General features: G+C 43.5%; 1 protein-coding gene across 5 annotated transcripts in view; it reads left to right on the top strand.

Annotated features, from left to right (window-relative positions):
- The window catches only part of PLEKHG4B (pleckstrin homology and RhoGEF domain containing G4B), a 233,603-nt gene extending 216,247 nt beyond the window's left edge, over nt 1-17,356 (top strand). For 3 of the 5 annotated variants that reach the window (XM_090049227.1, XM_090049223.1, XM_090049222.1), the window contains exons 16-24: nt 816-905; nt 1,015-1,239; nt 3,558-3,728; nt 5,387-5,567; nt 9,877-9,993; nt 10,425-10,694; nt 11,560-11,774; nt 13,330-13,389; nt 16,528-17,356. In XM_090049227.1, coding sequence (XP_089905353.1) covers nt 816-905; nt 1,015-1,239; nt 3,558-3,728; nt 5,387-5,567; nt 9,877-9,993; nt 10,425-10,694; nt 11,560-11,774; nt 13,330-13,371 — 1,311 coding nt within the window. In that variant the 3' untranslated portion in view covers nt 13,372-13,389; nt 16,528-17,356. The remainder of the gene's footprint in view (nt 1-815; nt 906-1,014; nt 1,240-3,557; nt 3,729-5,386; nt 5,568-9,876; nt 9,994-10,424; nt 10,695-11,559; nt 11,775-13,329; nt 13,390-16,527) is intronic. The other 2 variants (XM_090049225.1, XM_090049224.1) reach the window with 2 other exon arrangements.
- Nucleotides 17,357-24,052: the final 6,696 nt, after the last annotated feature.

The raw sequence follows: 24,052 nt of genomic DNA, 5'->3' as shown, positions 1-24,052 counted from the left end.
TTTTGGTGGTTTGTGCAAATCTTATTATGAGGGGAAGATCAGTTCTTTAAGCAATTTGTTTAAACTTTAAACAATTTGTTTGGGTACTTTTAGTTTAAAGGAAGGAAGAAGCTAATTAGTTTTGTAAGAGGGAAATGAATGTTTGAACTCCTAAATAGGACTGTTTATTTCTACTGCAGTTCCAAAGGAAATGCAGAAAATGATGTCTCCTAATCAGTTTATGCTTTACAGTGAATTGGGAAGTTGCCCCTCTGCCAGAGGATCTAAGAAGGATTTCTTCTGACATATTAATATAATTCAATTAATTGAGGAAGATCTCCTCTCTTAAAGGATATAGTGTGCATATGTTATCTATGTGTATATCCATCCCATACCAAGCATTATAGTATCTGAAGTCATAACAATTTCTGAAGGTTCTAAATTAACCCCAAGACTCATCATGCAGGTCTTTCTCATAAGAGTAGCAACAAAATAATCTTGACAGTCACTGGGTTAACTCTCAAGAGGTAATAATGTTGTTTAAATCACCCTGGCCAATTAAACATTTAATGCTGAAGAAAAAACAAGCCAGACAAGCAACTGAAATGAATACATTCTGCTAATTACTGGATGTGGAAGGAATGTAAATTATAGCGATCTAAGCCTTCCGAATATGTTGTGCTGGTGTGTTCTCACTTTTGCACCAACTAGAGCAGTTATTTGAAATCTGGATGTAATTTTTGTATGCATAAAACTTCCCAATGTTTGGAAAGAACATTGATCACTGGGGAAACATAAAATAACAAAAAATAACTCCTTTCCCTTCATCTTTTCAGGAAGAACAGTTTGGGATGTATGCATTATACAGCAAGAACAAACCACAGTCAGATACTTTGCTTACAAGCCATGGAAATGCATTCTTCAAAGTAATTATTGTGTGGCTTCTTATTTAACATGAATTATTTTAACATCATGTGCTTGATTGTGAATATATCCATCAATTAATGTTTGCACATCCTGGTAATATTTCTACAGAATAAGCAACAGGATTTGGGTGATAAGATGGATTTGGCTTCTTACCTGCTGAAACCTATTCAGAGAATGAGCAAGTATGCACTGCTCCTGAAGGATATGATCAAGGAGTGCACTAAGACTCAGGAGCAGGAACTCAGTGATCTTAGGGCTGCTGAGGAAATGGTGAAATTCCAGCTTCGCCATGGAAATGACTTGCTTGCTATGGATGCCATCAGAGGATGTGATGTGAGCATTTTTCAGTCCTTCCTTTATTCTTTTCAAATTGGTACTTGACATTGAGGCTGCCCTTCTCATTCAGAGACAGTGTCACTGAGGGTGTGGCCAGGCATGACACTTAGCCCATTTTGAATGCTGTTTAAATCTCAAGCATCCAAATATACAAGCCAATTTAGAATAGTTTAAAACTGGAATGTTTCAAAAGTATACTTGGATAATCAGGTATTATTTTGAACCCATCTTCCTTAAGCCAGTTAAGTGTTATGTGTAGGCACCAAGCTTGCCGTGATTAGTGTCTGGTTGCTCTTCTAGGCACCCCACACTGCACTGCTCCTCACTCCCACCATCACCCCACCCCAACCACTGCACACCAGTTGGCTACTCTGGTATGCAGGCAGGACTTTACTGCCAACCTATATTGCCTACATTTGACCCAAGCATAGGTGATGCGTAGCGGGGACACTGGGACATGTGCCCATCCTGAGATTGGCTGCTGCCGATGCTGCCGCCAGCATCTGCAGGTAGTTACCGCTCGCCACCCCCACCCCCCTGCCACTGACACTGCCACGACCACCTATGGGCAGTCCCCACTCAGCCTGCCCTTGCCACTGATGTCACTGCGGCCACCTGTGGGTGGTCCCCACTTGCCATCACCACGCCACCACTGCCAACACCACCATCGCCACCTTTGGGCAGTCACCATGACCACCCAGCGTCAGGAGGCACAAGTAATTCATGGACCCAAGCCATGCTGTCACAGGCTGATATGGGGAGGGGAGGGGTGATTAGATGGGCAAAGTGGGTATCTATGCTTCAGGGTTCCTGGGCTTTGGGGTGCTCTGGGGGGCTGTCCAGTGTCTCCACAGCATTTAAACATAATTTTTCTCAAAGCTGATGGTCAGTTGCCAACAATGGAATGAAAGTGGCAAAGCTTTGTGACATCCCAGGCTGATTTGGACGGTGGGGGAGGTGGGTAGAGGCGGTATCCCTGCTTCTGCTTTCCCGGGGGCCTGCTCAAGGTCTCAGGGGCTTCTAAATAGCAATTTTTCCCAAGCCACAGGTCAATTTCATTCCACTCCTGGCAATTGATAGGGAGCTGCCCAAGGCAATTCATTCCTTGGGCAGCTCCCCAGAGCACCCAGCACCCTGGAAACCCAGGTGCCCCCACCATCTACCTGGCCACCCTTTCTCCCCCATTGTAAATCAGCCTGGGATGACCCAAAGCTGGAATGAAATTGATAAGTGACCGGGGGGGGGGGGGAGGGAATACTGTTTAAAAGTGTTGGAGACTTAGCTCCCCAGGAACACAGAAGCCGGGCTACATGCACCCTGTCCCCCTGCCTGGCCATCTCTAGGGAAAGTCTTAGGGTAGAACCTTGAGCAAGGGACCTTGGGCAACCCCCCCAGAACACTCAGTTCCCTAGAAAGTAAAAAATAGAGGTCTAGGTAGCTCCCTCCCCAACCAACTGGCCATCTCTGCACACCCAAATCGTCCTATGGTGCACCAAGCTCCTGGTACATTGCCAGGAACTGAAGTAAAATGATGAGTGAGTTGGGGGAAACTGCTTTTTAAAAGCCATGAAAGCTCTGACAGTCCCAGAGCACCCAGTTGCCAGGAACCCCAAAGCAGGGATCTGGTCAGCTGCCCACACTCCCACCCACCCACCCATTCATATACGTCTGGGCACCCCCAATCAGGATACTGCAAGACAAATGCAAGAATGAGTTTTATTTAACTCAGTTTGCTCTTTATTGCACTCAGTAAGTAGAAGGATCAGAAAATTGCAATTGTAGGCAATTGACATCATTTTCTTCCTTTTCCTTCACATCCAGCTAGTCAGGGTCATCTTCCTCTGTTCAAAGAATGCTGGGGAAACTGGGATACTCACCACTGGGAGGCATGCTGGGCTGGGTATTCACTACTACCCCTTGGTAGCAGTTTGACAGCACTGAAATGCCTAAAAGGTGACTATTCTACTTGGAATCCTTGGCAGCATACAGGCAAATATTTCTCAACTGGGACAGTTGTGAAGCAGTTCCCAATCAATGACGTTCTCAGAATGGTTCAAATGTTACATCTGTCCCCACCCTCAGGAAGGGAGGAGATATATTACTATTATTAGTATTGCAAGAGCATCTGGAAGCCCTAGCATTGGACTAGAACCCTGCTGTGCTAGGTACTGTAAAAATGCAAAATGAAAAGAAGGTCCCTACCCAACGACACTACCATTGAAGTTACATGTCTTCCCCTCTCTCTTACTTCACGTGGGGAAAATCAACTCTTCCTTCTATAACCTTTTAACAGCTTTGTTATTTTCTCCAATCAGGTCAATTTGAAAGAACAAGGACAGCTAAGATGCCAAGATGAGTTTATTGTTTGCTGTGGAAGAAAGAAGTACTTGAGGCATGTCTTCCTTTTTGATGATCTTATCCTATTTAGCAAGACAAAAAAGATTGACGGGGGATATGACATCTACATGTACAAACAGTCATTCAAGGTAAATGCAGTTTCGCTCTTTTCAGAAAGTGTGGACAGCCCTCAATTGTACCTGCCATCTGTTTAGGTTTCTCAGTTAAATGCAAACTACTACTTAGCAGTGGTGGGTGGAGGCACTGTAGCTCCACTGAACATTGCACTGAATGTTTGCATGGGTATTTATTGCATGGGTTTCTAGTGTTTGTGTGAGAGAAGAAAATTATTAGTTTTAAAAAGTTGAGAGCAATGAGAGAGGCAGAAAATGACAATTTCTGTGAACAAAACATATGCTTACTTGCATGTACCTTTTGTCACAAGTGCACGTATATCTTACTGGACAGGTCTTGCTGGGAACAGGATATTGCCTGGATAAATACACAAACTCTTAGCCACCATTCTGATAATGCCAAGAAGGCTTTTAAGATGGGAAGGCATGAAACCATGATTCCTAACTACCGTCAGCACCATCCGAAAGGGTCTTTTATTCTTTCAGACCATGATTCAGCACAGCACTTACAGATAAGCTTTACTTTAAGCACATACTAATTTGCTTTGCTGAATTGGGGCCACACATGGTCTTTACAGTGCAAATTAGACCTGGGAAGTTAGAATATGTACCATGACACCATGTACTAGCCAAGGATCTGCCCCTATATATCTAGCTGCAGCTGAATTTCTTAGTGCAGTTGCCCACCACTACACTAAGACTTTAGAGCAGTGATGAACAACTATTTGGGCTGGAGGGTTGTTTAAGGAGTTCTGAGCTGTTGAGGATGGGATGGGGGCAGTGGGGTGTGGGGAGATGCCAGTGCATCCTGTCTGGCCCAGCTTGGCTGAGGCAGGGCTGGGCCAGGCCACACAGCTTGTGGACTCCTCCGCCCTCCCCACATCCATCTTTCCCCTTCCTCCCCCCTGTTGGTGCTGTGGCTGCACAGTCCTGGCCCCGTGGTCACTGGCAGCTGGGCCCACACGAGACAGGGTGCAGTGTAGTGCACCGAGTAGCTATCCTGCCCACCTGCCACAATGAGCCACTGCCACCACTGTATCACGCCAAAGAAAGCAGGCTGAGCCTGCATGCCCCCCTCACCCACCCAAGCCAGCACAGACTAGCAGCACCACAGCAGCAAAGGCTCATCGTGGCAAGTGGGTGGATGGACAGGATGGCTACTCTGCATTGCACCCTAGCCCATGCAGGTGTGGCTGCAAGTGGCCATGGTGCCAGTATTGTGCAGGCACAGTGCCAACGAGAAGCTGGCTGGAGGATGGGAGGGGGGAGACGGATGCTGGGGGGCAGAGGAATATGCACACTGCACAGCCCAGCTTGGCCTCAGCTGTGACAGAGCAGAGTGGCACAGGGTGCACCCCTCCTTCCTCAGGCTTTCCGTGGCAGCCAGCAGGCCCACCCCCACTTTAGCAGATGTGTACATCTCATAGAACTCAACATTGACCGCCCCATGCTGTTCTTACAAAAGGGATCTCATGGAGAAGTCTAGAGTGGCTGACCCCTGGGATAGTGAAGATTCAGCCACAAATATACATACAATTATATTTATAGATGCACCACTGATACGGGAAGGTGAAGACATTTTTTAGTTACAAAATCAACCATGCAAAGAACATCATTTGATCTACTTGTTCTGAATGCAGTTGACTGACTTTTTTTTGTGTGCATATTACTAGACTGCTGAGATTGGGATGACAGAGAATGTTGGGGAAAGTGGTCTGCGATTTGAAATATGGTTTCGAAGGAGGAGGAAAACCCAGGACACATACATCCTCCAGGCAAACTCAGCAGAAGTTAAAGTTGCTTGGACCAGTATCATAGGAAAAATTCTCTGGAGACAGGCCCTGAGAAACCGAGGTATAAAAACTCTGTAATTCCCAATAAGAATGAAGGATTTGGCAATTTGCTCCTTGCAGGTCAAAAAAGGCAAGACTAGTAATCAGTGCACGGGATGCCTAAAATCAGCAGACACTTGCAAATTAATAAGGCACTGGAAAACAGCTATTGTAAACAGTGCTCCTAAAACACTTAACCAACAAAATTAGGTTGTTTCCCTATATTTAACAAACTTTGAGAGGGCCCCTGAGCTATGTTGCTGCACAGTGGGCAAGTCTTTGTTTTTAAATGTCATGCTGAAATAGTAGCACATACCAGGCAATTCCCCAGGGAACCTGTGTTGAACATATATTTGATTTTTAGTGTTGTCACAGTACATAGTGCTGCTTTTAGCAAATGTCTGAATTTGTTTGTTTGTTTTTTTTCAAAAAATGAACTGGGTGATAAGGGGCCTTGCTTGAGGACTGGGCCTTCCTGTTTTTACTAGATGACTTTTTGGAGGTTTCCAAGGTAAATTGTAAGGTTTCTCACCTCTTAATTGAAGGGCAGAGGTCACATGGTTTGACAAATATTTTTCTCCTGAGTGTCAGGTATTTCAGTCAAATAGTTGTAAACAAGCAACAGAAAGGCAGAATGGTTCCAGCAGTCTGTTTTGTTTTGTTTTTTTAAACACATGCAATCACATTTATTTCAGCTTCACTGCATACTTATCTGGAATGTCATAGTCCTATCAGTTCTCCCATCAGTCACCTATAGGGGAAAAAAAAGAGTCAAGAGGTGCTGAATTTCTAATGCAAAAATCAAGAGGGGAAAATAACTCCACAAATAAACCCTTAAAAAGCAAAACCAGACAAAAAAAGCAAATCATTCCCTTGTAAGGCCTTTTTTTATGCATCAGAAAAAAAGCAAAAGAGCACAATTTCTCCTCTTTTTGGGTCATCTTCAATTCAGCAGTTGTAAACTTGACTTTTTCCTCCCCCCAAAAAATATTAGACAACAGTAGTAATGCCAATTATAAATTGTATTTGGTTGAGCATTTCTGGGGAGATTGAACAGGGCTCACATCTGTCAGCTGAGCTGTCTGAAGTAAAGGTTCAGTTTGACCAAGCTAATAGCTCCTCAAACACACATGGCATCAAACAGGGCTCATATAACCTTGCAAACCATGTGAATACTAGAACATCTTCTATTTTTTTTCCTTTTTCTCAACTATAATCAGCTTAACTCGTGATTAAAGAAGAGTGTTAAAGGGAGACGTTATGCTCTTTTGATCACAGATGAAAACCAAACAATTTGTCAAACGCTACCCCATAGGTTGTTTTCTTTTAGAACTGACAGTCATTGAGCATTAGGGCTGGAAAGGTTCTTAGGAGGTCATCTAGTTCAATCCCCCTCCTCAAGGCAGGATCCATCCCTAGCTAAATAATGCCAGACAAGTGTTTTGTGTAATCTGAATTTAGACTTATTAGTCTTATACATCTTTAACTCCTAACCAAGACAAACCCTGGCAAATCTAAAAGTATCCTTTAGCTTCTGTTGTATGTGCTGTCAGTAATGTATATATGAAAGCTGTTGCACATGCTTATACAAACTAAACTCTCAGCTCTATTTAGTATTATGCTTTACATACTGTATACTGTCACACTGTTCAATAAAAACAATTTGGGGGGCAATTCCAGGTTGTCCAAGTTATAGCTAATTTTTTAATCCTCCAGTTTGACATAGGAAATAACTTTTTTTCTTCTGTTTTCTTCTCAAGAAAGTATATCAGTGTGTCTGTATTGTTTCCTGGGTGAACCAAAGATGGTTTGTCAAGAAACAAACCTTGACCACTTGCTCTCAGTCTGCCCATGCTGCACAACCTCCTGTCCCTTTTTCACATGAGCTCCAAAAAATGTCAAGAGCGAGTTCGTGAACAGGTTTGTTTCCCTGCAGCAGACTCAAGATCATTGCTGAAAGTGAATAGACATGCCCTATTTGTTATGTTTTGCAGGATAAGTATTTAATTTCCAAATCCTACTCAGCTTAGTTTAGTACAGATTTACTATATCATGTTCCTTTTGTCCTGGTCCCAATCATTGCAGCCTAGGGCACAAAATCTCATAACAGTGGAAGGATGGGGTGGTAGTGGATGTGTTCCTAGACAAAAACAATAGAACTCTACCTGTCAATGTAATGAGATTTAAGACTGGGACACTAATTGGGCAACTCATAGCACTTTGATGCTGTTTTCTTTTTTCTTTGTTTGTTGTTTTATGGACACTTCAGAATTCCCCTCATTTACATCAAAAGGAAAGTTTTTTTAGTGGCCTGGCAGCGATGATAAACTCTGAGCTGCAATGAAAAGACTAAATAGAAACAAAGGAAGAGGGATAAGAGAGAGTCATTTTAAATCTCTCTGGACAGAGCCAGCATTCCATGCATTCATGCTACAGCTTTAAGAACATTTTTTTCCCCTTCTGGAGAAGAGGGACTTGTATCAACAGGGCCTCCTTTGGGAGCTCGGTCTTTCAAAGCTATTCTACTAGGGAACGATTCCCATACATCTTTATTTATTTTCATTATTTAGAGCTGCTGCATGTTTGTATAGTCAGTCTAAATTTGGCTCTACTGTTCAGTAAACATCTCATCAACAATCACATCTTGTTTAAAGGGTGACTAGCTGTACACTTGGATCTGCTTTATTCTCCCACTAAGTTTTCAGGACAGTGGTCCCTTTATACTACCAGCCTGAGACCTGGATATGCCAATCAGGACTGCCCATCTTCTATACAGCTCTGTGGAGTCCAACCCACAATTTACAGAAAAAATAACTCTATTTATACTGAAGACTAGGGGTCAATTAATGACACCAAAATTATCAACACAGAAAAAAAAATTCACTCAGGTTTAAATCGTTTAGCCAAAGAAGGCTGTTAGCCATGGTAAACTTTGTATTCAGTTTACAGCATGTGGATCATCTGTGTGGAGCTGCTGGAAGCAAAGGCTGGAAAGACAATCAGATGCAGTAGACCGAGTCAGTGAGGAGTGAAACCTCCTGCGCATAGTTTTTGAGGACCTGACCTTTCTGCTATAATGAAGGCTTGGAAAATCCTATTTCTGTCCTGCTTCTTGAAGACCTGTTATTGGTTTGAGATTTTAAGCCTTTTCACCCACACTGGATGCTCATGGAGGCTGCCAAATTGATAGCCTTGGAAACAGAAGTTCTGCTTGTCCACAGCAAGTGCCCCCATGTCTCTTTGGGACAGGATCCCAATAGACCCTGTCCCAAAGGGAGGAGCACCTATGCTGGAGATGCAGACAAAGCTCCCAATAAGTGCTATGATGGAGGTTTTGGTAACAACAGCTGTTTTCCACTTGGACCTGTAACTTTCCCTACTTTTTTCAGAAATGACACTGAATAGTCCTCAATAATTGATGGTTTTCTTTTGCTAAGTGTATGGACATGGTTTAAAATGGTACACTGAAAGGCATTACCAGTCCTCTGCCCCATCCAGCCACCAAGCAAGTATACAAGAAGCCTTCCCTGCCCACTAGAGTTTGCTCTGGACTGAGCATGCAGACAGCTCTCTGCTGATGTCCCACAGTGGACAAACTACAAAGGAAACTACAGGGTATGGAGAGGGAAATATGCTGCCTGATTGTGATGGATGCTTAGTAAAACAGTACCACAACAATTTTACAATTTTGCAGTCCAGGTACTGTCCTTCTTTGCACAAACTTTTATTTCTACAATAGGATTTTTTTCACAAAGGCAGATTGTCTGCAGACAAACTCAAGACTGAAAGGATATCTGCTCTACTGGCCTCAAAGTAGCCCTGACTTACCTTAAAATATGCTGCCCTGGTGATTGTAGTCTTCAGTTTCAGAGATTTGTTTTAAACTGGAGTGCAGTGCTATGCTCTGAGCTATATTTTAGCAGGAGAGAGAGTACAAACTCCACTTTGAATTGCAAAGTATTTGATTGGCAAATGGTGATGGTTTGAATCTCCACTATGCTATCACTGATGGGGAAAACAACAATTATCCTGTTTCTTCTCCCAAAGGAATCTGTAAAATGTTAAAAGATGGTCAAAAAGCAAATGCTGTTTTAAACAGCTGGTAAAGAATCAGTGGTAAAGATGATGAGGTTGGTCTGGGAGCTAGTGAAAGAGAGCAACACCCATGAGTTGTTGTTTTTTTTAAGTCAGATTCACTTAAGTTTCCAATGTCTGGTTGGCTTCAGAACTGGATTATTTTGTTATTGTGTTTCCCTCCAGTAAGGAGTAGGTAAATTTCTACATCAGAGGTTTTGCTAATACTGTTCATGTGTACATTTTTTCCGCTTCAGAACTCAGAATGCAAGAAATGGTGTCTATGGGAATAGGCAATAAACCTTTCATGGATATCAAACCCAGTGAAGCAGCTATAAGTGATAGAGCAATAGATTATATCATGAAGGGAACAGGTATTGTCTACTTTTCATGTTTCATAGCTGTTCTGTTTTTTCACTTACTAGCCTACTAGGATTGTTGTCTTCATTAACAATTTCCCACTGGTTAAAAACAAAAGGCTATCAAATATAACATTTTCCCAGAGCTGATATTACTTGTTTATCAGTGATTCTGCCTGTAGGAAGCTTGCTTTTTGTATCTTGTTAAGTTCAGAGAATTTAGCAAACACAGCCTGAGAACTTCACTTGGTTTCTGTGTCAAGAGGGGTAAGCAAAATGCAGTTCCCTAATTAAGTTCAATAATGTTTAATTCAAAGAAGGAGGTGATCAAGCATGTGGTAATTATATAGTTTTTATATTTCTTTTTCAAAATCGGTTCCCTTATTCTCCTTGTCCTTGCCAACTAATCAGAGGTTCTTTTTTTCACCGTTTTTCTTTTCCTATAGAGTCAAGATCTCGAGCATCTATAGCAGTTTCTTCATTTGACCACTCCACACCTTTTAAGAGACCACATTCTACCATCTCTAACAGTAGTACATCTTCCTCAAGCAGCCAGTCCTCCTCTTCCATTCTGGGATCACTGAACCTGCACGTGTACACTAGTCCATCTCCTCCAAGCTTGCTAGGACCACCCTTCTACCACTGGTCATATGATATTAGAACCTGCATTGAGGAGGATGAACTGGAGCAGGAAACTGGCAGTCAACCTTCAATGAGTGAGTATACCTCACCTTCTGGATGAGAAGGGATTTTTGACATAGCAGGTCATTCAGGTTACGATTCAAATTTTGACAGACAGTTGCACCGGTTTGGCTATGTGAGAGCTTTGTGAATTTGGTCTCTAAATTGTATAGGAAACCCTTGCTATTCATGGGGATCGGCATTCACAGTTTCAAATATTCGCAAATGCCAAACCCACATTTTAAATACACTTAAAGAAGCTCTTTGGGGGTTTGGCACTTGCTGTTGGGCTGCTGCCATGCTCCCGCTGCTGCTGCTGCTGCACTCCCGCCATTGGTGGCACAGCCATGCCTTCCCCCTCCCTCCCCAGCCACCAGGGGCACTGCGTTCATGAACACAGACGACGTTTGTAAATGCAGTGCCTTATTTGTGGATTTCACCATTCACGGGGGATATGAGAACGCATCTCCTGCAAATGGTGAGGGTTGCCTGTATTCCCATATCACTCATGTTTGCCTTGTTTCCAGTTCTAGTAATAGTCCCCCAGCTTTTGCTGCTGTCTAGAACTTTCTAAATGAAATTTAACATAGTTAAATTTGTTATTTTCATGATACAGTTAGTTTAAAATTGTTATTTTCAGAACCATAGGTGACTTTGGTTAGCTTTGAGGATCTTGTTTTTTATTAAGGCATGTTTATACATCAAAGGACATTCGTCTAACTGAGGCTTTATAAAGGTGTAAGCACACTGGAAGCAGAGTTTTCATTTTTGATTAATTACAGTACTCAAATACTAGAAGCTGAGAGATTTGTTTCCTTTCAGTGTGTAAATGCAGTTTCTGTTTAACTGTTGGCCTCCATGGTGTCTAACTTACGTGTATTTTTTTCTTCCTGTGTGTAGTCACAGAGAGTTCAGAGTCCTCCCAGTGTACATCAGGTGAGAGTATAAGTGGCTTCAGTAGTTCGGCCCATTTTGGCTTGTCCCAGCTCCCTACAGAGACATTCTTGGATGAAGGTGCTTCCAACACTGACTCCAAACCTCCCTCCCAGTGTACATCTCCCACTCTACCTGAGAAAAACCCTAGATCAAAGCACGGCAGCCCATGCGTCACAGATGTGAGTAGCTCACTTAGCAATGATACCTACAAGTTATCAATAATTATTTTTTTTTGTCTCACAATTACCAATTGTCTTACCAGTGTAGCAATGCTGAACTAAACTGCTTGTCAGGCCCTGATCCTGGGGGCTTTGCACTCAGTTCTGGGGAACTCCTAATGTTAAATCCTGTTGGCAAATTATACCCGTGCAATTTATTGATTTCCTTTGAGATGTGAAATTGCAGCTTTGTTTACACTCACAATGATGATTTTATTGGGATGGCATGGGAGAGAATGAGAGCAGGATTTGGCCCATAGTTTTATGTTTGAATACAGGGGTTTTTTTTTTTTACCATGATTTCACAGTTATGGCTAATGAGCTTGAGGTTCCAAAAGCTATCATCACAGTTAGTCGTTACTGAGCCCAGGAATAAATCAAATGGATCCTGCTGTTTGATAGTATAACATGAGCTACAAAATCCTAATGGTGCTACCTAAAACCAGGAGTTAATAAGCAGTCTAGGATTGACAGCTCTATGTGTCTAGTAGGCACCTGCTGCAAGAAGCCTCTTTGGTAGTGCTCACAGTAGAATTTCCAGCTGCAGGCAGGTAACAGAGTGGAAACCCCTGAGAATTAAACACCCAGTCTCTTCTGATCAACTTCCTTTGACTGACACTTCAGATAATCTAGCACCACTAAACAAGCCGTACATTGTTTTACCTATTTCTCATAATTGCCCTGATTGACAAAGGCAACATACAGCCACTGCATACCTCCCAGAAACCAGAATGCCAGGGAATATCAGGAGCCAATATGTTTCTATGAGTGAGTTGCCTGTTGGTCAACAGTACCTAATAAACTGTCAATTATAAGAGAGAACAATCCAACAGGATGCAGTCCTCACATCATCTTCAGTGTCTTGAACATGCCTTGGTTATACACACCAAAGATTAGAGTTAGAACCCAACATGTCCTGGTTTATTGTGTTTTACCAGCACAGGCAAGAGGGTTGTGAGAGGTTCACAATGAATAAAACTTATAAAGCTGAAGCAAATAGGAAGTCAACTGCAAGTGTTACTAAAGCTAGGATTATTCAGCAACCACTTCATTCCCTTTGTGCTTGATACCTGTAGCAGTTAGCTTTGTTACTTTATTTTTGTTTTCCCTGAAACATTTACCCCAGTGGCATTAATGGGATCCTGATTTTCTTGGCCCTGAGCAGCCTTCATATTTCAGTGGGGATAAAAAAAAAAAAATGACAGATGTTGCATGTATGTCCCTGCCTTTCTAGAGCACAGCTGGAGATAGGTGTGTGCCCATCAGGATTTGTACATAGTCATCTACCCCATCCTGCAATATGAGAAACAAAATGTTGGAATATTGGGCCATAACATGCGCACAAGCTGTCAGTCCTGCATGTGCTCAAATATATTCTGAATAGCTCAGGTCTGAAATGAGCAAAATTAAAACAAACTCTTACTTCTGGCAAGCCTGTTGACTACATAGTATGGTCAGCTTATCCTATTATACAGTGATGTTGGTTTTAATTAGATTTCCTTCCCTTTTCTGTCAGAACAAAACCTCTCATGTATTAGGCATCTCAACAATGGTTTGACTGACAGGCATACATTCAGTAAGTAACTAGTTTTCTCGGATCAACCCTTGTACTAAAACGAGCAAGCTAATAAAAAAGACTTGAAGCTGCCATGTTAAGTTAAAATAACCAATTAAATTGGGGCATGAGGGACTTTCTCAAAACTGATCTGCATGCTCTAACCATATTAGACAAGCTTTTGATTGCTAATTGCATTTCCTCTTATTAACAATGTTTTCTAAGAGATGGTATAGGTATGGAGCAGTACTATTTCTTTCTCCTTATAATTCATGTATTTTTCCATTGAGTGTTTACCTTTCTCATATCTATATCTCCATTCCATAGCAGTTTGCTTTTCTGGGGGGATGGCAGGCCAGTTGCATAAATGTAAGACAGGGGTTGGCAACGTTTTTGAGCAGAGTGCCAAAGCACTCTCAACCTTGACTTGTAAGATATTGGCATACCAGGTGGATGGTGGGGGAGCCACGAAGGGAGCCCAATTCTTGCTGTGGCAGTACAGCCCTGTTCCTTTCTCCACTGTCCACCCCAAGGCATGCGTGCCAAACAAAATGCCTTTGCATGCTATGCCCTGGCACCCATGCTTCGGGTTGCCTACCCCTGATGTAAGGTGTTTTATATAAATAATCACTAAAAGGGGAAATTGTATCAGCATTTGAAAAATGAAATTTCAAAGTCATTTCCATTTCATGGGAAACTGAACCATTTTCCAATAGTTTTCCCCATAACAATTTTAGGGATTTTAATAACATTTTAATAAAACAATAAAAGTACAAATCTTTTTTTAAAATCAGTATCTAACTGATTTATTTCTTGAAAATGACATATTCTTATTTAATATTGGTTCTCTACATGATTTCTAAAGAAAATGGAGGTTTTCAGAGAGTAACACCATCAATTCTTAAAATGAGTTCCCCACTAAAGTTGGTCTGACAGTCTATCTAAAACTGGCTCAGGATGAATGCCCTTTTAGGGTGCAGACAGAAGTGCAGGTCTCAACTGTAACTGAGAACACTTTGCAGGGAAGGTACAGCGATCCCCCCTGAACAAACAGAAGTTCACTGTTGGTTCCAGGAAGGAGGGGAATCTAACTGCTGACTGTAGGTTGCATGGCCCTGAATGGTCCCTCCTCTCTGCCAGCCTGTCCCTGTTTCATAATGGGAAGGGGGAAAGGAAGCAGAGGGAGTTCATCCTAGGGGTTCCCCAGCTGGCAATGGAGAGTGAAAAAATCCCAGACCCAACTCCCTCTGCTCCCTGTCCCTGCTCCCATTCTGAAACAGCAACCGGCTGGGAGGCAGTGCAGATACAAGTTACAAAAGATGCTCTTTTTTTAAAACATCTTCAGCTGAACTGTCATGCAATGTGGGTTCAAATTTTCACCCAGTCAGCCATTTTTTAAGCTGTCTGCAGCTGTGCAGTTGTGTTTGGTTCTGGCTATAGACTGCTTTCTGTGTCCAAATCAGGTGAAAATTGTCACTTCTATCTGCACCCTTAATGTCTCAGATAAGGAACAAGAACACAGCTAGGTAAGTGAGCTCCTGGCCGGATCTAACCCCTGGGCTGCATTTGATGCAGATTGAACAAAGCCAGCATCTGCCTCTTATTATACAATAAGTTTAGTGTTGGGTTTTGTATGTTTGTCAGGAGTTGTGGGGGTTAGCCTTTTCTCCTAATCAACTAGTAGTCCATTTTGTTCTTTTCCCTCATGTATGCAAAGTTTCAAAGTTGAATTCTCTGAGCTGTGTTTTCACATAAATATACCAACAGGTGTTAAAATTAGTCGGTGCAAAATGGCAGCATTGGTGAGAAATTCAGCAAATAGTGCCACCGTCCCCCTGTCTCTCACTCTGAGCAAAGCCTGGAACACATATGCTGAAGTAATTAGATTTACAAAATCTGTTAGATTATAAAAATGAAACCAGTAACATAGCTTTCCTGCATGGATATACATGTTCCTGTTGAAGGTTAAAGATTCTTTACACATTTAGGAATAAATGTCTAAAGAAATGTTTCAGGCTGGGGACCGACTAGCTAAGCAGCAGCTCTACAGAAAAAGACTTGGGGGTTACAGTGCACAGTAAGTTGAATATGAGCCAACGGTGGGCCGTTGTTGCCAAGAAGGCTAATGGCATGCTGCGCTGCATTGGTAGGTGTGTCACCAGCATATCAAAGGAAGTGATTATTCCTTTCTATTCAGCACTGGTGAGGCTCCATCTGAACTACTGTGTCCAGTTTTGGGTCCCCCACTACAGAATGGATGTGAACAAATTGGAGAGAGTCCAGCAGAGGGCAACAAAAATGATGAGGGGTCTGGGGTGCATGACATATAAGGAGAAGCTGAAGGAACTGGATTTAGTCTGGAGAAAAGAAGACTGAGTTAGGATTTAATATCAGCCTTCAACTACCTGAAGGGGTGGCTCCAAAGATGGAGCTAGACAGATAACATAACAAGGAGCAATAGTCTCAAGTTGCAACAAGGGAAGTTTAGGTTAGATATTAGGAAAAATGTTCTTACTAGGAGGGTAGTGTAAAGTGCTTAAACAGGTTACCCAGAGAGGTGGTGAAATCTCCATCTTTGGAGGTTTTTAAGACCCAGGTAGAGAAAGCCTTGGTTGGAATGATCTAGTGGGGGGTGGTCCTGCTTTGAGCAGGGGTTGGACTAGATGACCTCCTGAGGTCCTGTCCAACCCTCATTTTCTATGATTCTATGAAAACTTTCAGCATTAGTCTAACTGAAGACAACTTATTGACTATACTGGAGTGGAATTCTGGGAACGCTGACCACTCTTAAAACATCACCTTTACTATTAAAACAGTTTTATGAATCATTTACACTAAAATGCATGGTTCATTTCAAAAGCACTTGATGAATGTTACTTATACATCAGTTGCTCTGAGTGATCTGTTGTTTATTAAATGAATAAATGTTTCAGTCTGAAGCAATTTAAATTGTTCTTGTTGTTGATTGCCACTCTTCATGATAAATAATAACCAGATGTGCTAACCTCTGTAAATTGAATGCTTTGCAGTTTCTACCCTGATCTTGCCTTCAGAAAAATTACAGTTCGTGATAGCATGTCAAAAAAATTATATCGTAAGCTTTGAACTAATAAAGAATGTAGGAAAAGAAAGTTAATACAATAATCTTTGTTTTGACAGCTATGAGTCACTGGATTCTGAAGACATTTTCCAAGGCCTGACATTGCTGTTCCACACCACCCTGTGTTCTATCTATCATGAAAAGCCTCAGACATGTTTTGTGGATTCCATTCTTCAAACAAAACCTGTTGCAGGGTATTTTAACAGCTGCAAAAGTAAACGTTTAAGTATTTGCTTTAAATCAAACAGAGAGGGGACAGCTCTATTTTTCTTTGTCATTTTTGCAAAAATTACAGAGTTGTCAATTTGCACACTGTGAGCCAAATTCCGCTCTGAGACAAGCAAGCAGGCAGCTTCACCTACTATCAAGGCTTCCAAGGGCATACAACTTGACTTCGTATGTGTGTGAGACAAGTCAGAATACTTTTTTTCCTCCTGCTCTAACCTGGAGCTTGTACATAGCAGATGATGTAGATGATACTTTATTTTGTGCAATCCTGTAAATGTAGGAACCAGTAATAAATGAACTAATATCTGTACAAAAAGAAAAGTGTACAAACTGCTTGAAACTTTTGTAAATAATTATTTTATTGTCTTACGTTTTAAAATACTGGTTAAGACAGATGCATTTTTATTTACTTGCTAGTGTCTTCTCCAGAAGTTTGCAGAGGTAAACTTTGTAATAATAGTATTGTGGACTTAGAATAGGGCATTTGTTTCTAGGGATTGAAAACAAGTATTTGTAACCATTTTCAGATATCAATTACAAAAGCGTATTATTGTTCATCTGCTGTTGGAAACAGTTTGGTTTTTGTTACTTTGAACACTGCCCTGGTTTAATACTTTTTTTTAAAAAAAGACAATAAATGAAATAATTTCTACCATGTTACATTTATTTCATTGTCTGTGTCATCTTTATTGCTAACCAGGCTCTTGATTGTGCTGGCCCTTTAAGATAGGTAGAGAGGTAGATAATATAGATAGAGGGGTAAATGGTCCATCATGGAAGAAATCACAAATTTGGAGCTACAAGATTGTAGCTGGTAAATTGTAACAGTGCCATCTGACACAAGTAAAAATAGCTGAGAGTGAAATCTAGTCTACATTCATTCTTTGCTCTTGCCCACACACTCCCTGTGCCCCTGTGTGGGAGCCCTACAAAGGTTTCTGTGTCTGCTTGTGCTGTGACCTGCAGTGTTGACAGCCAGTATAGATGCCTGAAGGAGAGTTTTATCCCTTCCCTCCCCTTTCAGGTATGTTGGAAAAGGTCCAGCCTTTAATACTTATTTGATGGACATGGTGGGAAGAACCCTATTTCTGTTCTCACTAAAGATGGGAGGGAGAGAGATGTTAAACTTCTTCTGAGAAAATCCTTTGAGATTATTTTGATAGTTTGAGGCTGTTCTGCATCATGTAACCTAGACCTACCTAAAATGAATTGTTTTTGGAGGGAAGGCATATTATAGGAAGGCAGTTTCCCTCCCCCCTAATCATGTGGACACTCTTAATAGTCCACTCTTCCTTATGCCCTATGCATTTCCTTGGCCCTTAATTTTGAAGGGATAAGTCCTATTCTAATTACCACCACCACCATGACTTCCGTCAGCTGACATACTGAGATGTATGGATTTAATCCAGAGGCCCTTTTTATGATTTGAATTGGTCTTTACTCAAGCAAAATGCCCCTTTACTTCAAGTGATAATTTGAGTAAATACTTCAGGATCTGGCCCAGAAGTAAATTACAAGCCTCCATAACATGCTGAGTATCAGCTGCTCTGAAGTCACCATCACATAAATCAAGGTTCTGTATATCTCTCTCAGACTATATACACCTGGTTGCCATTGTAGTGTTTCATGAGTTTGTGGGTACCTCTGAAATGTAAATTTAATTTTGAGTAAAAGTGCCTTTTTAGCAGCTACTTCTTTCCTAAATGAGTTCTTCAGCCCCAAGACTTAACAGAAAACGCACAATATTTTAGTCTCCAAGGGCACCTATACATGTGCCAGATGTCTGCTCCAATGCATGCTAATTAGCATGCGTTGGAACAGACTCAGTTAATTGAGTCTGCTGAAGTGTGTTATTTAATGTGCTCCAGCAGCCCCCACATCGCAACTGTTCAGGCTCCCTGCGCTTCAAAATGGCAGTGGGGGAGCTTTAACTAAAGTTTGTTGAATGAACTTTAATTCAGGGGTGGGATGTTGAATACACATGACACTGCAGGTGCTTGAATTACAGCAGCTCTCAGAGCCACCCTAATTAAAGTGTCCCACCCCCGACTCTGGAACATGTGTATAGATGCCCTTAGGTAAAATATTTTGTCATCACATTGGATTTTAACCTAAGATTATTTCAGAATTTGCAGAAGAGAAATTTTTGAGAGCCAAGTGTCAAGTTTTGGAAGTGCTTGCATTGGAGATTTTCAAGAAGCTGGGTAAGTATATGGTTTAGAACAGAGCTGTCCAACTGGTTGCTTGCGAGCTGCATGTAGCCTGCAAGCACTTAACATGTGGCTCATGGGCTCAGCAGCTGCATCTCCTGCTGCCACATGGTGAGGGAGGGTCTGTGGGGTTGTACAAGGCATGTCTGGCAGGGAAACCACATACTGCCTGTGGGGGGCCATGCTCTGTTGGTGCAGCCCATGCAGTGGAACAAGCCCTGGGGAACCACCCTCACAGTATCTTGTCAGCCTGGGGGCTGGATGCTGGCGCTGCCTGTCGCACCAAAGTTGGACAGTCCAAGTTTGGGAGCACCAATGCTTGGAGTGGGCTGTGAAGAGCAGCAGTTAGGAAGTCCAGGAGACTCTCCACACAGATATGGGATGAGCTCTGCATCTAAGAGCGAGTGGAAATCGGACCATGCTCAGCAGCAGGAGAACTGCTATGATAACTGGCTTGGTTACGCAAGAAAAGTAAAGGTGCTGGAATAAGTCTCTGGAGGGAACAGGATGACAGAAAGGGGGCATTCTAGGTCTCTAGTCAGGATGTGTGATGCATGGAGTTGTACTGCAGACTGACTGCGATCTGGTTATGTCTTGCAGCTGGGCTTTTATGTCTTGCCACATGGGATGAGGAAGGAACTTTTTCCCTGCCTGTTGCGATAGGTATCAGAGGGGCTCTTTTTGTTTTTCTTTTCTTTTCTTTTTCTCCTCTTTCCTCAAAAGCTTTGGGTGTTGGTTTCAGCCAAGGCTTCGCATTTCAACTAAGGTGTGCTGATTCTCCTCCTGGGATTTAAAATGAAATCAAAGGTTCCTGGCTACTGGGGCTGGCTCCTCCACTCAGGGTCCTCTTCCTATTCTTCTTAAGCTTCTTTAACAACTACTGCTCTTGCATTGGTGGACTTTGACAGTGCCCTTGTTCCCCTTCTTTACCTGTAGCAGGTTAGTGCATGAATACCGTATGCCTCCAGAGGCTGAGGGGGCACGGCAAGCTCCCGCAGGCAGCGGCAGTATGGCGGCGGTGAGCAATGAGCTCCCGCAGGTAGCTGCAGTGCTGTCAGCGGCGGGGTGGGGGCAGGTGGTGAGCGCTGACCAGTGGTTGGCGACCCCCCGCAGACACAGGCAGCAGCGTTGGCAGTGGCCAGAGGCAACTGGGGACTGCCCGCAGATGCTGCTGGTGGTGTCAGTGGTGAGGGGGGGTGGTAAGTGACAACCGCCCGCAGGCAACACCTTTTTGCATGGGGTGCACTGCCACGCTCGGGGTGCACGTGCATGTCAAAAATGCACTAACCCTACGTGTCACTAATAGGTTAGTGCATTTTTGACATTTTAGTCATTTTGTCTGGTAGTTGTGTGCAAAATGTTTGCAAAGTTTTTAAGAGCAAGTTAGACAAATACTTGTCCAGGATGATATAGATAGGCATGATCCTGCCTTGAACAAGGAGTTGGACTAGATGACTTCCTGATGTCCTTTCCAGACTTACTTTTCTATGACATAGGACCAGAGAACAGCCCAGCAAACAGGGTCGTCTGAGTGGGAATTCAAGTGAAGGATTTGCCTGTACACTTTCTTTTTCACCATTCACTGTAAACTGGCTGAGTGAAAAAAGGTAAAAGAGGAAGAGGGAATTTTTTCCAGGAAATAACAGCAAAAGAGAAAGACGGAGCTAGCAGGAGAAACAGCAAGATAGCTGGAAGATATCACAGTGCCAAGCCACTGACTGTCCCTATGTGGGCTCTGTCTAGGCCTTGCCACTGACCACTGAGGCTGATAAGATAAATTATATGTATAGACCTAGGTTATAGTCCAGCTTTGTAAGGGCTTCAGCTTGAATGTTCCTCCCAGGGACAGCCAGGTTGGGGAGTGGTTGCAGCGTGAGAAGTGTTGTTAGGGTAGCTTGTTATGTTTAATGCTTTCAAGTTAAACCTGCTTATAATATTGATTATATTTAGCCTTATTTATACATTTCATAGATTTTTAGGGTCGGAAGGGACCTTGGTAGACCATCGAGTCTGACCCCCTGTCTTGAGCAGGAAAGAGCGCTGGGGTCAGATGACCCCAGCCAAGTGCTTGTCCAGGCTGCTCTTAAAGACCTCCAGGGTAGGGGAGAGCACCACCTGCCTTGGAAGCCCATTCCAGATTCTGGTTGCCCTTACCATAAAGAAGTTCTTCCTGATGTCTACTCTAAATCTGCTCTCTGTCAGTTTGTGGCCACTGTTTCTCATTACCCCAAGGGGCGCCCTGGTAACCAGAGTATCTCCTATTCCTTGATGCCCACCCCATTCCCCAATGAATTTGTAGACGGCCACAATTTCATAGTTTTCATAGACATTTGGGCTGGAAGGGACCCTGGAGGATCATCAAGTCCAGCCCCCTGCCCAAGGGCTGGAAATCAGCAGGGATCATAGGATCCCAGCAAGATAAACATCCGAAAGTATCTTGAAGGCGTTCAAAGTGGGGGCTTGAACCACCTCTGGTGGCAGTCTATTCCAAACCTTGGGGGCTCAGATAGTGAAGAAGTTCTTCTTTATGTCCAGCCTGAAATGATCGCAGAGGAGTTTGTGACCATTCAATCTTGTCATCCCTTGGGGTGCTCTGGTGAACAGACATTCCCCCAGATCCTGGTGAGCACCCCTAATAAACTTATAGGCGGCCACCAGATCGATGCTAAGCCTGCGCTGTTCCAGGATGAAGAGTCCCATAGCTCTCAGCCTCTCATCATAAGGTCTGTTTTCCTGACCTCTGATCATGCACGTGTCTCTCCTCTGCAATCTCTCAAGCTTCTCCACATCCTTTTTGAATTGTGGAGCTCAAAACTGGACGCAGTACTCCAGCTGCGGCCTCACCAAGGGTAAGTACAAGGGAAGAATGACATCCCAGGATTTGCTTGAGAAGCATCTATGGACACAAGCCAATGTTTTGGTCGCTTTACTAGCCGCAGCATCACACTGGAGCCTCATGTTCATCTTGTGGTCAATCATGACCCCCAAGTCCCTTTCATCTGTAGTGCTAACCAGCGTAGCACTGCTGAGCCTATAAGCATGCAGCGGGTTTTTCTTCCCAAGGTGGAGAACCTTGCATTTTTTGGTACTAAATACCATCGGGTTCTCATCTGCCCATTTCATGAGCCTGTCAGGATCTGCCTGGATCACCCTCCTGTCCTCAGGTGTGGATGCTTTACCCCAGAGTTTGGTGTAGTTGATGAACTTGGCCGGCCCGCTTCTGACACCAGTATCTACATCATTGATGAAGATGTTAAAAAGTAGCCCTAGGACAGAGCCCTGAGGGACTCCACTGGTCACAGGGCACCACGACAATTGACTTCCATCAACCACCACCCTCTGGGTCCTGCAGCAGAGCCAATTCCCCAGCCAGCAGATCGTGGTGAGGTCAAGGCCGCAGTTAGCCAGTTTTGCCAAGGGGTGATCATGGGATACCAGATCAAAGGCTTTTTTAAAGTCAAGATATATGACATCACAAGATCACCTCTTGCAGAAGCTGAAGAGATCCAGGTCCCTCGATCTCTCCTCATAGGGCCTTACCTGCAGGTGCCTAACATACAAGTAGCCCTCCTCTGGACCCTCTCAAAGTTATCAACATCCTTCTTGAAGTGTGGTGCCCAAAACTGGATGCAGTACTCCAGCTGCAGCCTTACCAATGCCGCATAGAAGGGAAGTATCACTTCCTTAGACCTGTTTGTGATGCACCTGCTAATGCATGATAGAGTGTAGTTAGCTTTGCTTATCACTCCATCACATTCATGACTCATCTTCATCTTGGAGTCTACTATGACTGTGAGATTCCTTTCTGCCACTGTGCTACTTAGAAGGTCATATCCCAATCTGTATGTGTGTTGGAGATTCTTTCTCCCTAGGTGCAGCACTTTGCACTTGTCTTTCATAGATTTCATAGACTTTCATAGACATCAGGGCTGGAAGGGACGGGAGATCATCGAGTCCAGCCCCCTGCCCAAAGGGCAGGAAGTCAGCTGGGGGCATAGGATCCCAGCAAGATAAGCATCCAATTTACTCTCAAAGGTGTTCAATGTAGGTGCTTGAACCACCTCCGATGGCAGACTGTTCCAGACCTTGGGGGCTCAGACAGTAAAGAAATTCTTCCTTATGTCCAGCCTGAAACGGTCTTGCAGGAGTTTGTGACTGTTCGACCTAGTCATCCTTTGGGGCGCTCTGGTGAACAAACGTTCCCCCAGATCCTAGTGGTCACCCTTGATAAACTTATAGGTGGCCATCAGATCACCGCTGAGCCTGCGCTTTTCCAGGCTAAAGAGTCCCATGTCTTTCAGCCTGTCATCGTAAGATCTGTTTTCCTGACCTCTGATCATGCGCATGGCTCTCCTCTGGACTCTCTCAAGCTTCTCCACATCCTTTTTGAATTGTGGAGCCCAAAACTGGACGCAGTACTCCAGCTGCGGCCTCACCAAGGCCGAGTACAAGGGGAGAATGACGTCCCGGGATTTGCTCAAGAAGCATCGATGGATGCAAGCCAGCATTTTGGTCACTTTACTAGCCGCAGCATCGCATTGCAGGCTCATGTTCATCTTGCGGTCAATGATGACCCCCAAGTCTCTTTCTTTTGTAGTGCTATCCAACGTAGCACTGCCGAGCCTATAAGGATGCTGCAGGTTTTTCCTCCCAAGGTGGACAACCTTGCATTTTTTGGTGTTAAACACCAGGAGGTTCTCATCTGCCCATTTGCTGAGCTTGTCCAGGTCAGCCTGGATCACCCGCCTATCTTCTGGCATGGATGCTTTGCCCCAAAGTTTGGTGTCATTGGCGAACTTGGCCAGTCCACTTCTGACTCCAATGTCCACATCGTTAATGAAGATGTTGAACAGTATGGGTCCCAGGACAGAGCCTTGAGGGACCCCACTGGTCACAGGGCACCATGATGAGTGACTGCCATCAATCACAACCCTCTGGGTCCGACCACGGAGCCAATTTCCCAGCCAGCGGATCGTGGTGGAGCCAAGGCCACAGCTGGCCAGTTTGGGCAAGAGGTGATCATGGGATACCAGATCAAAAGCTTTTTTGAAGTCAAGTTATATGACATCAATCTCTTCTCTCTCATCCAGGTGATAGGTCACCTGGTCGTAGAAGGAAATGAGATTGGTCAAACAAGACCTACCCA

This window comes from Crocodylus siamensis, chromosome 5 (genome assembly GCF_052110815.1).
Source record: "Crocodylus siamensis isolate JL-2025a chromosome 5, ASM5211081v1, whole genome shotgun sequence".
NCBI lineage: Eukaryota > Metazoa > Chordata > Crocodylia > Crocodylidae > Crocodylus > Crocodylus siamensis.
This window is presented reverse-complemented; position numbering and strand designations above follow the sequence as displayed.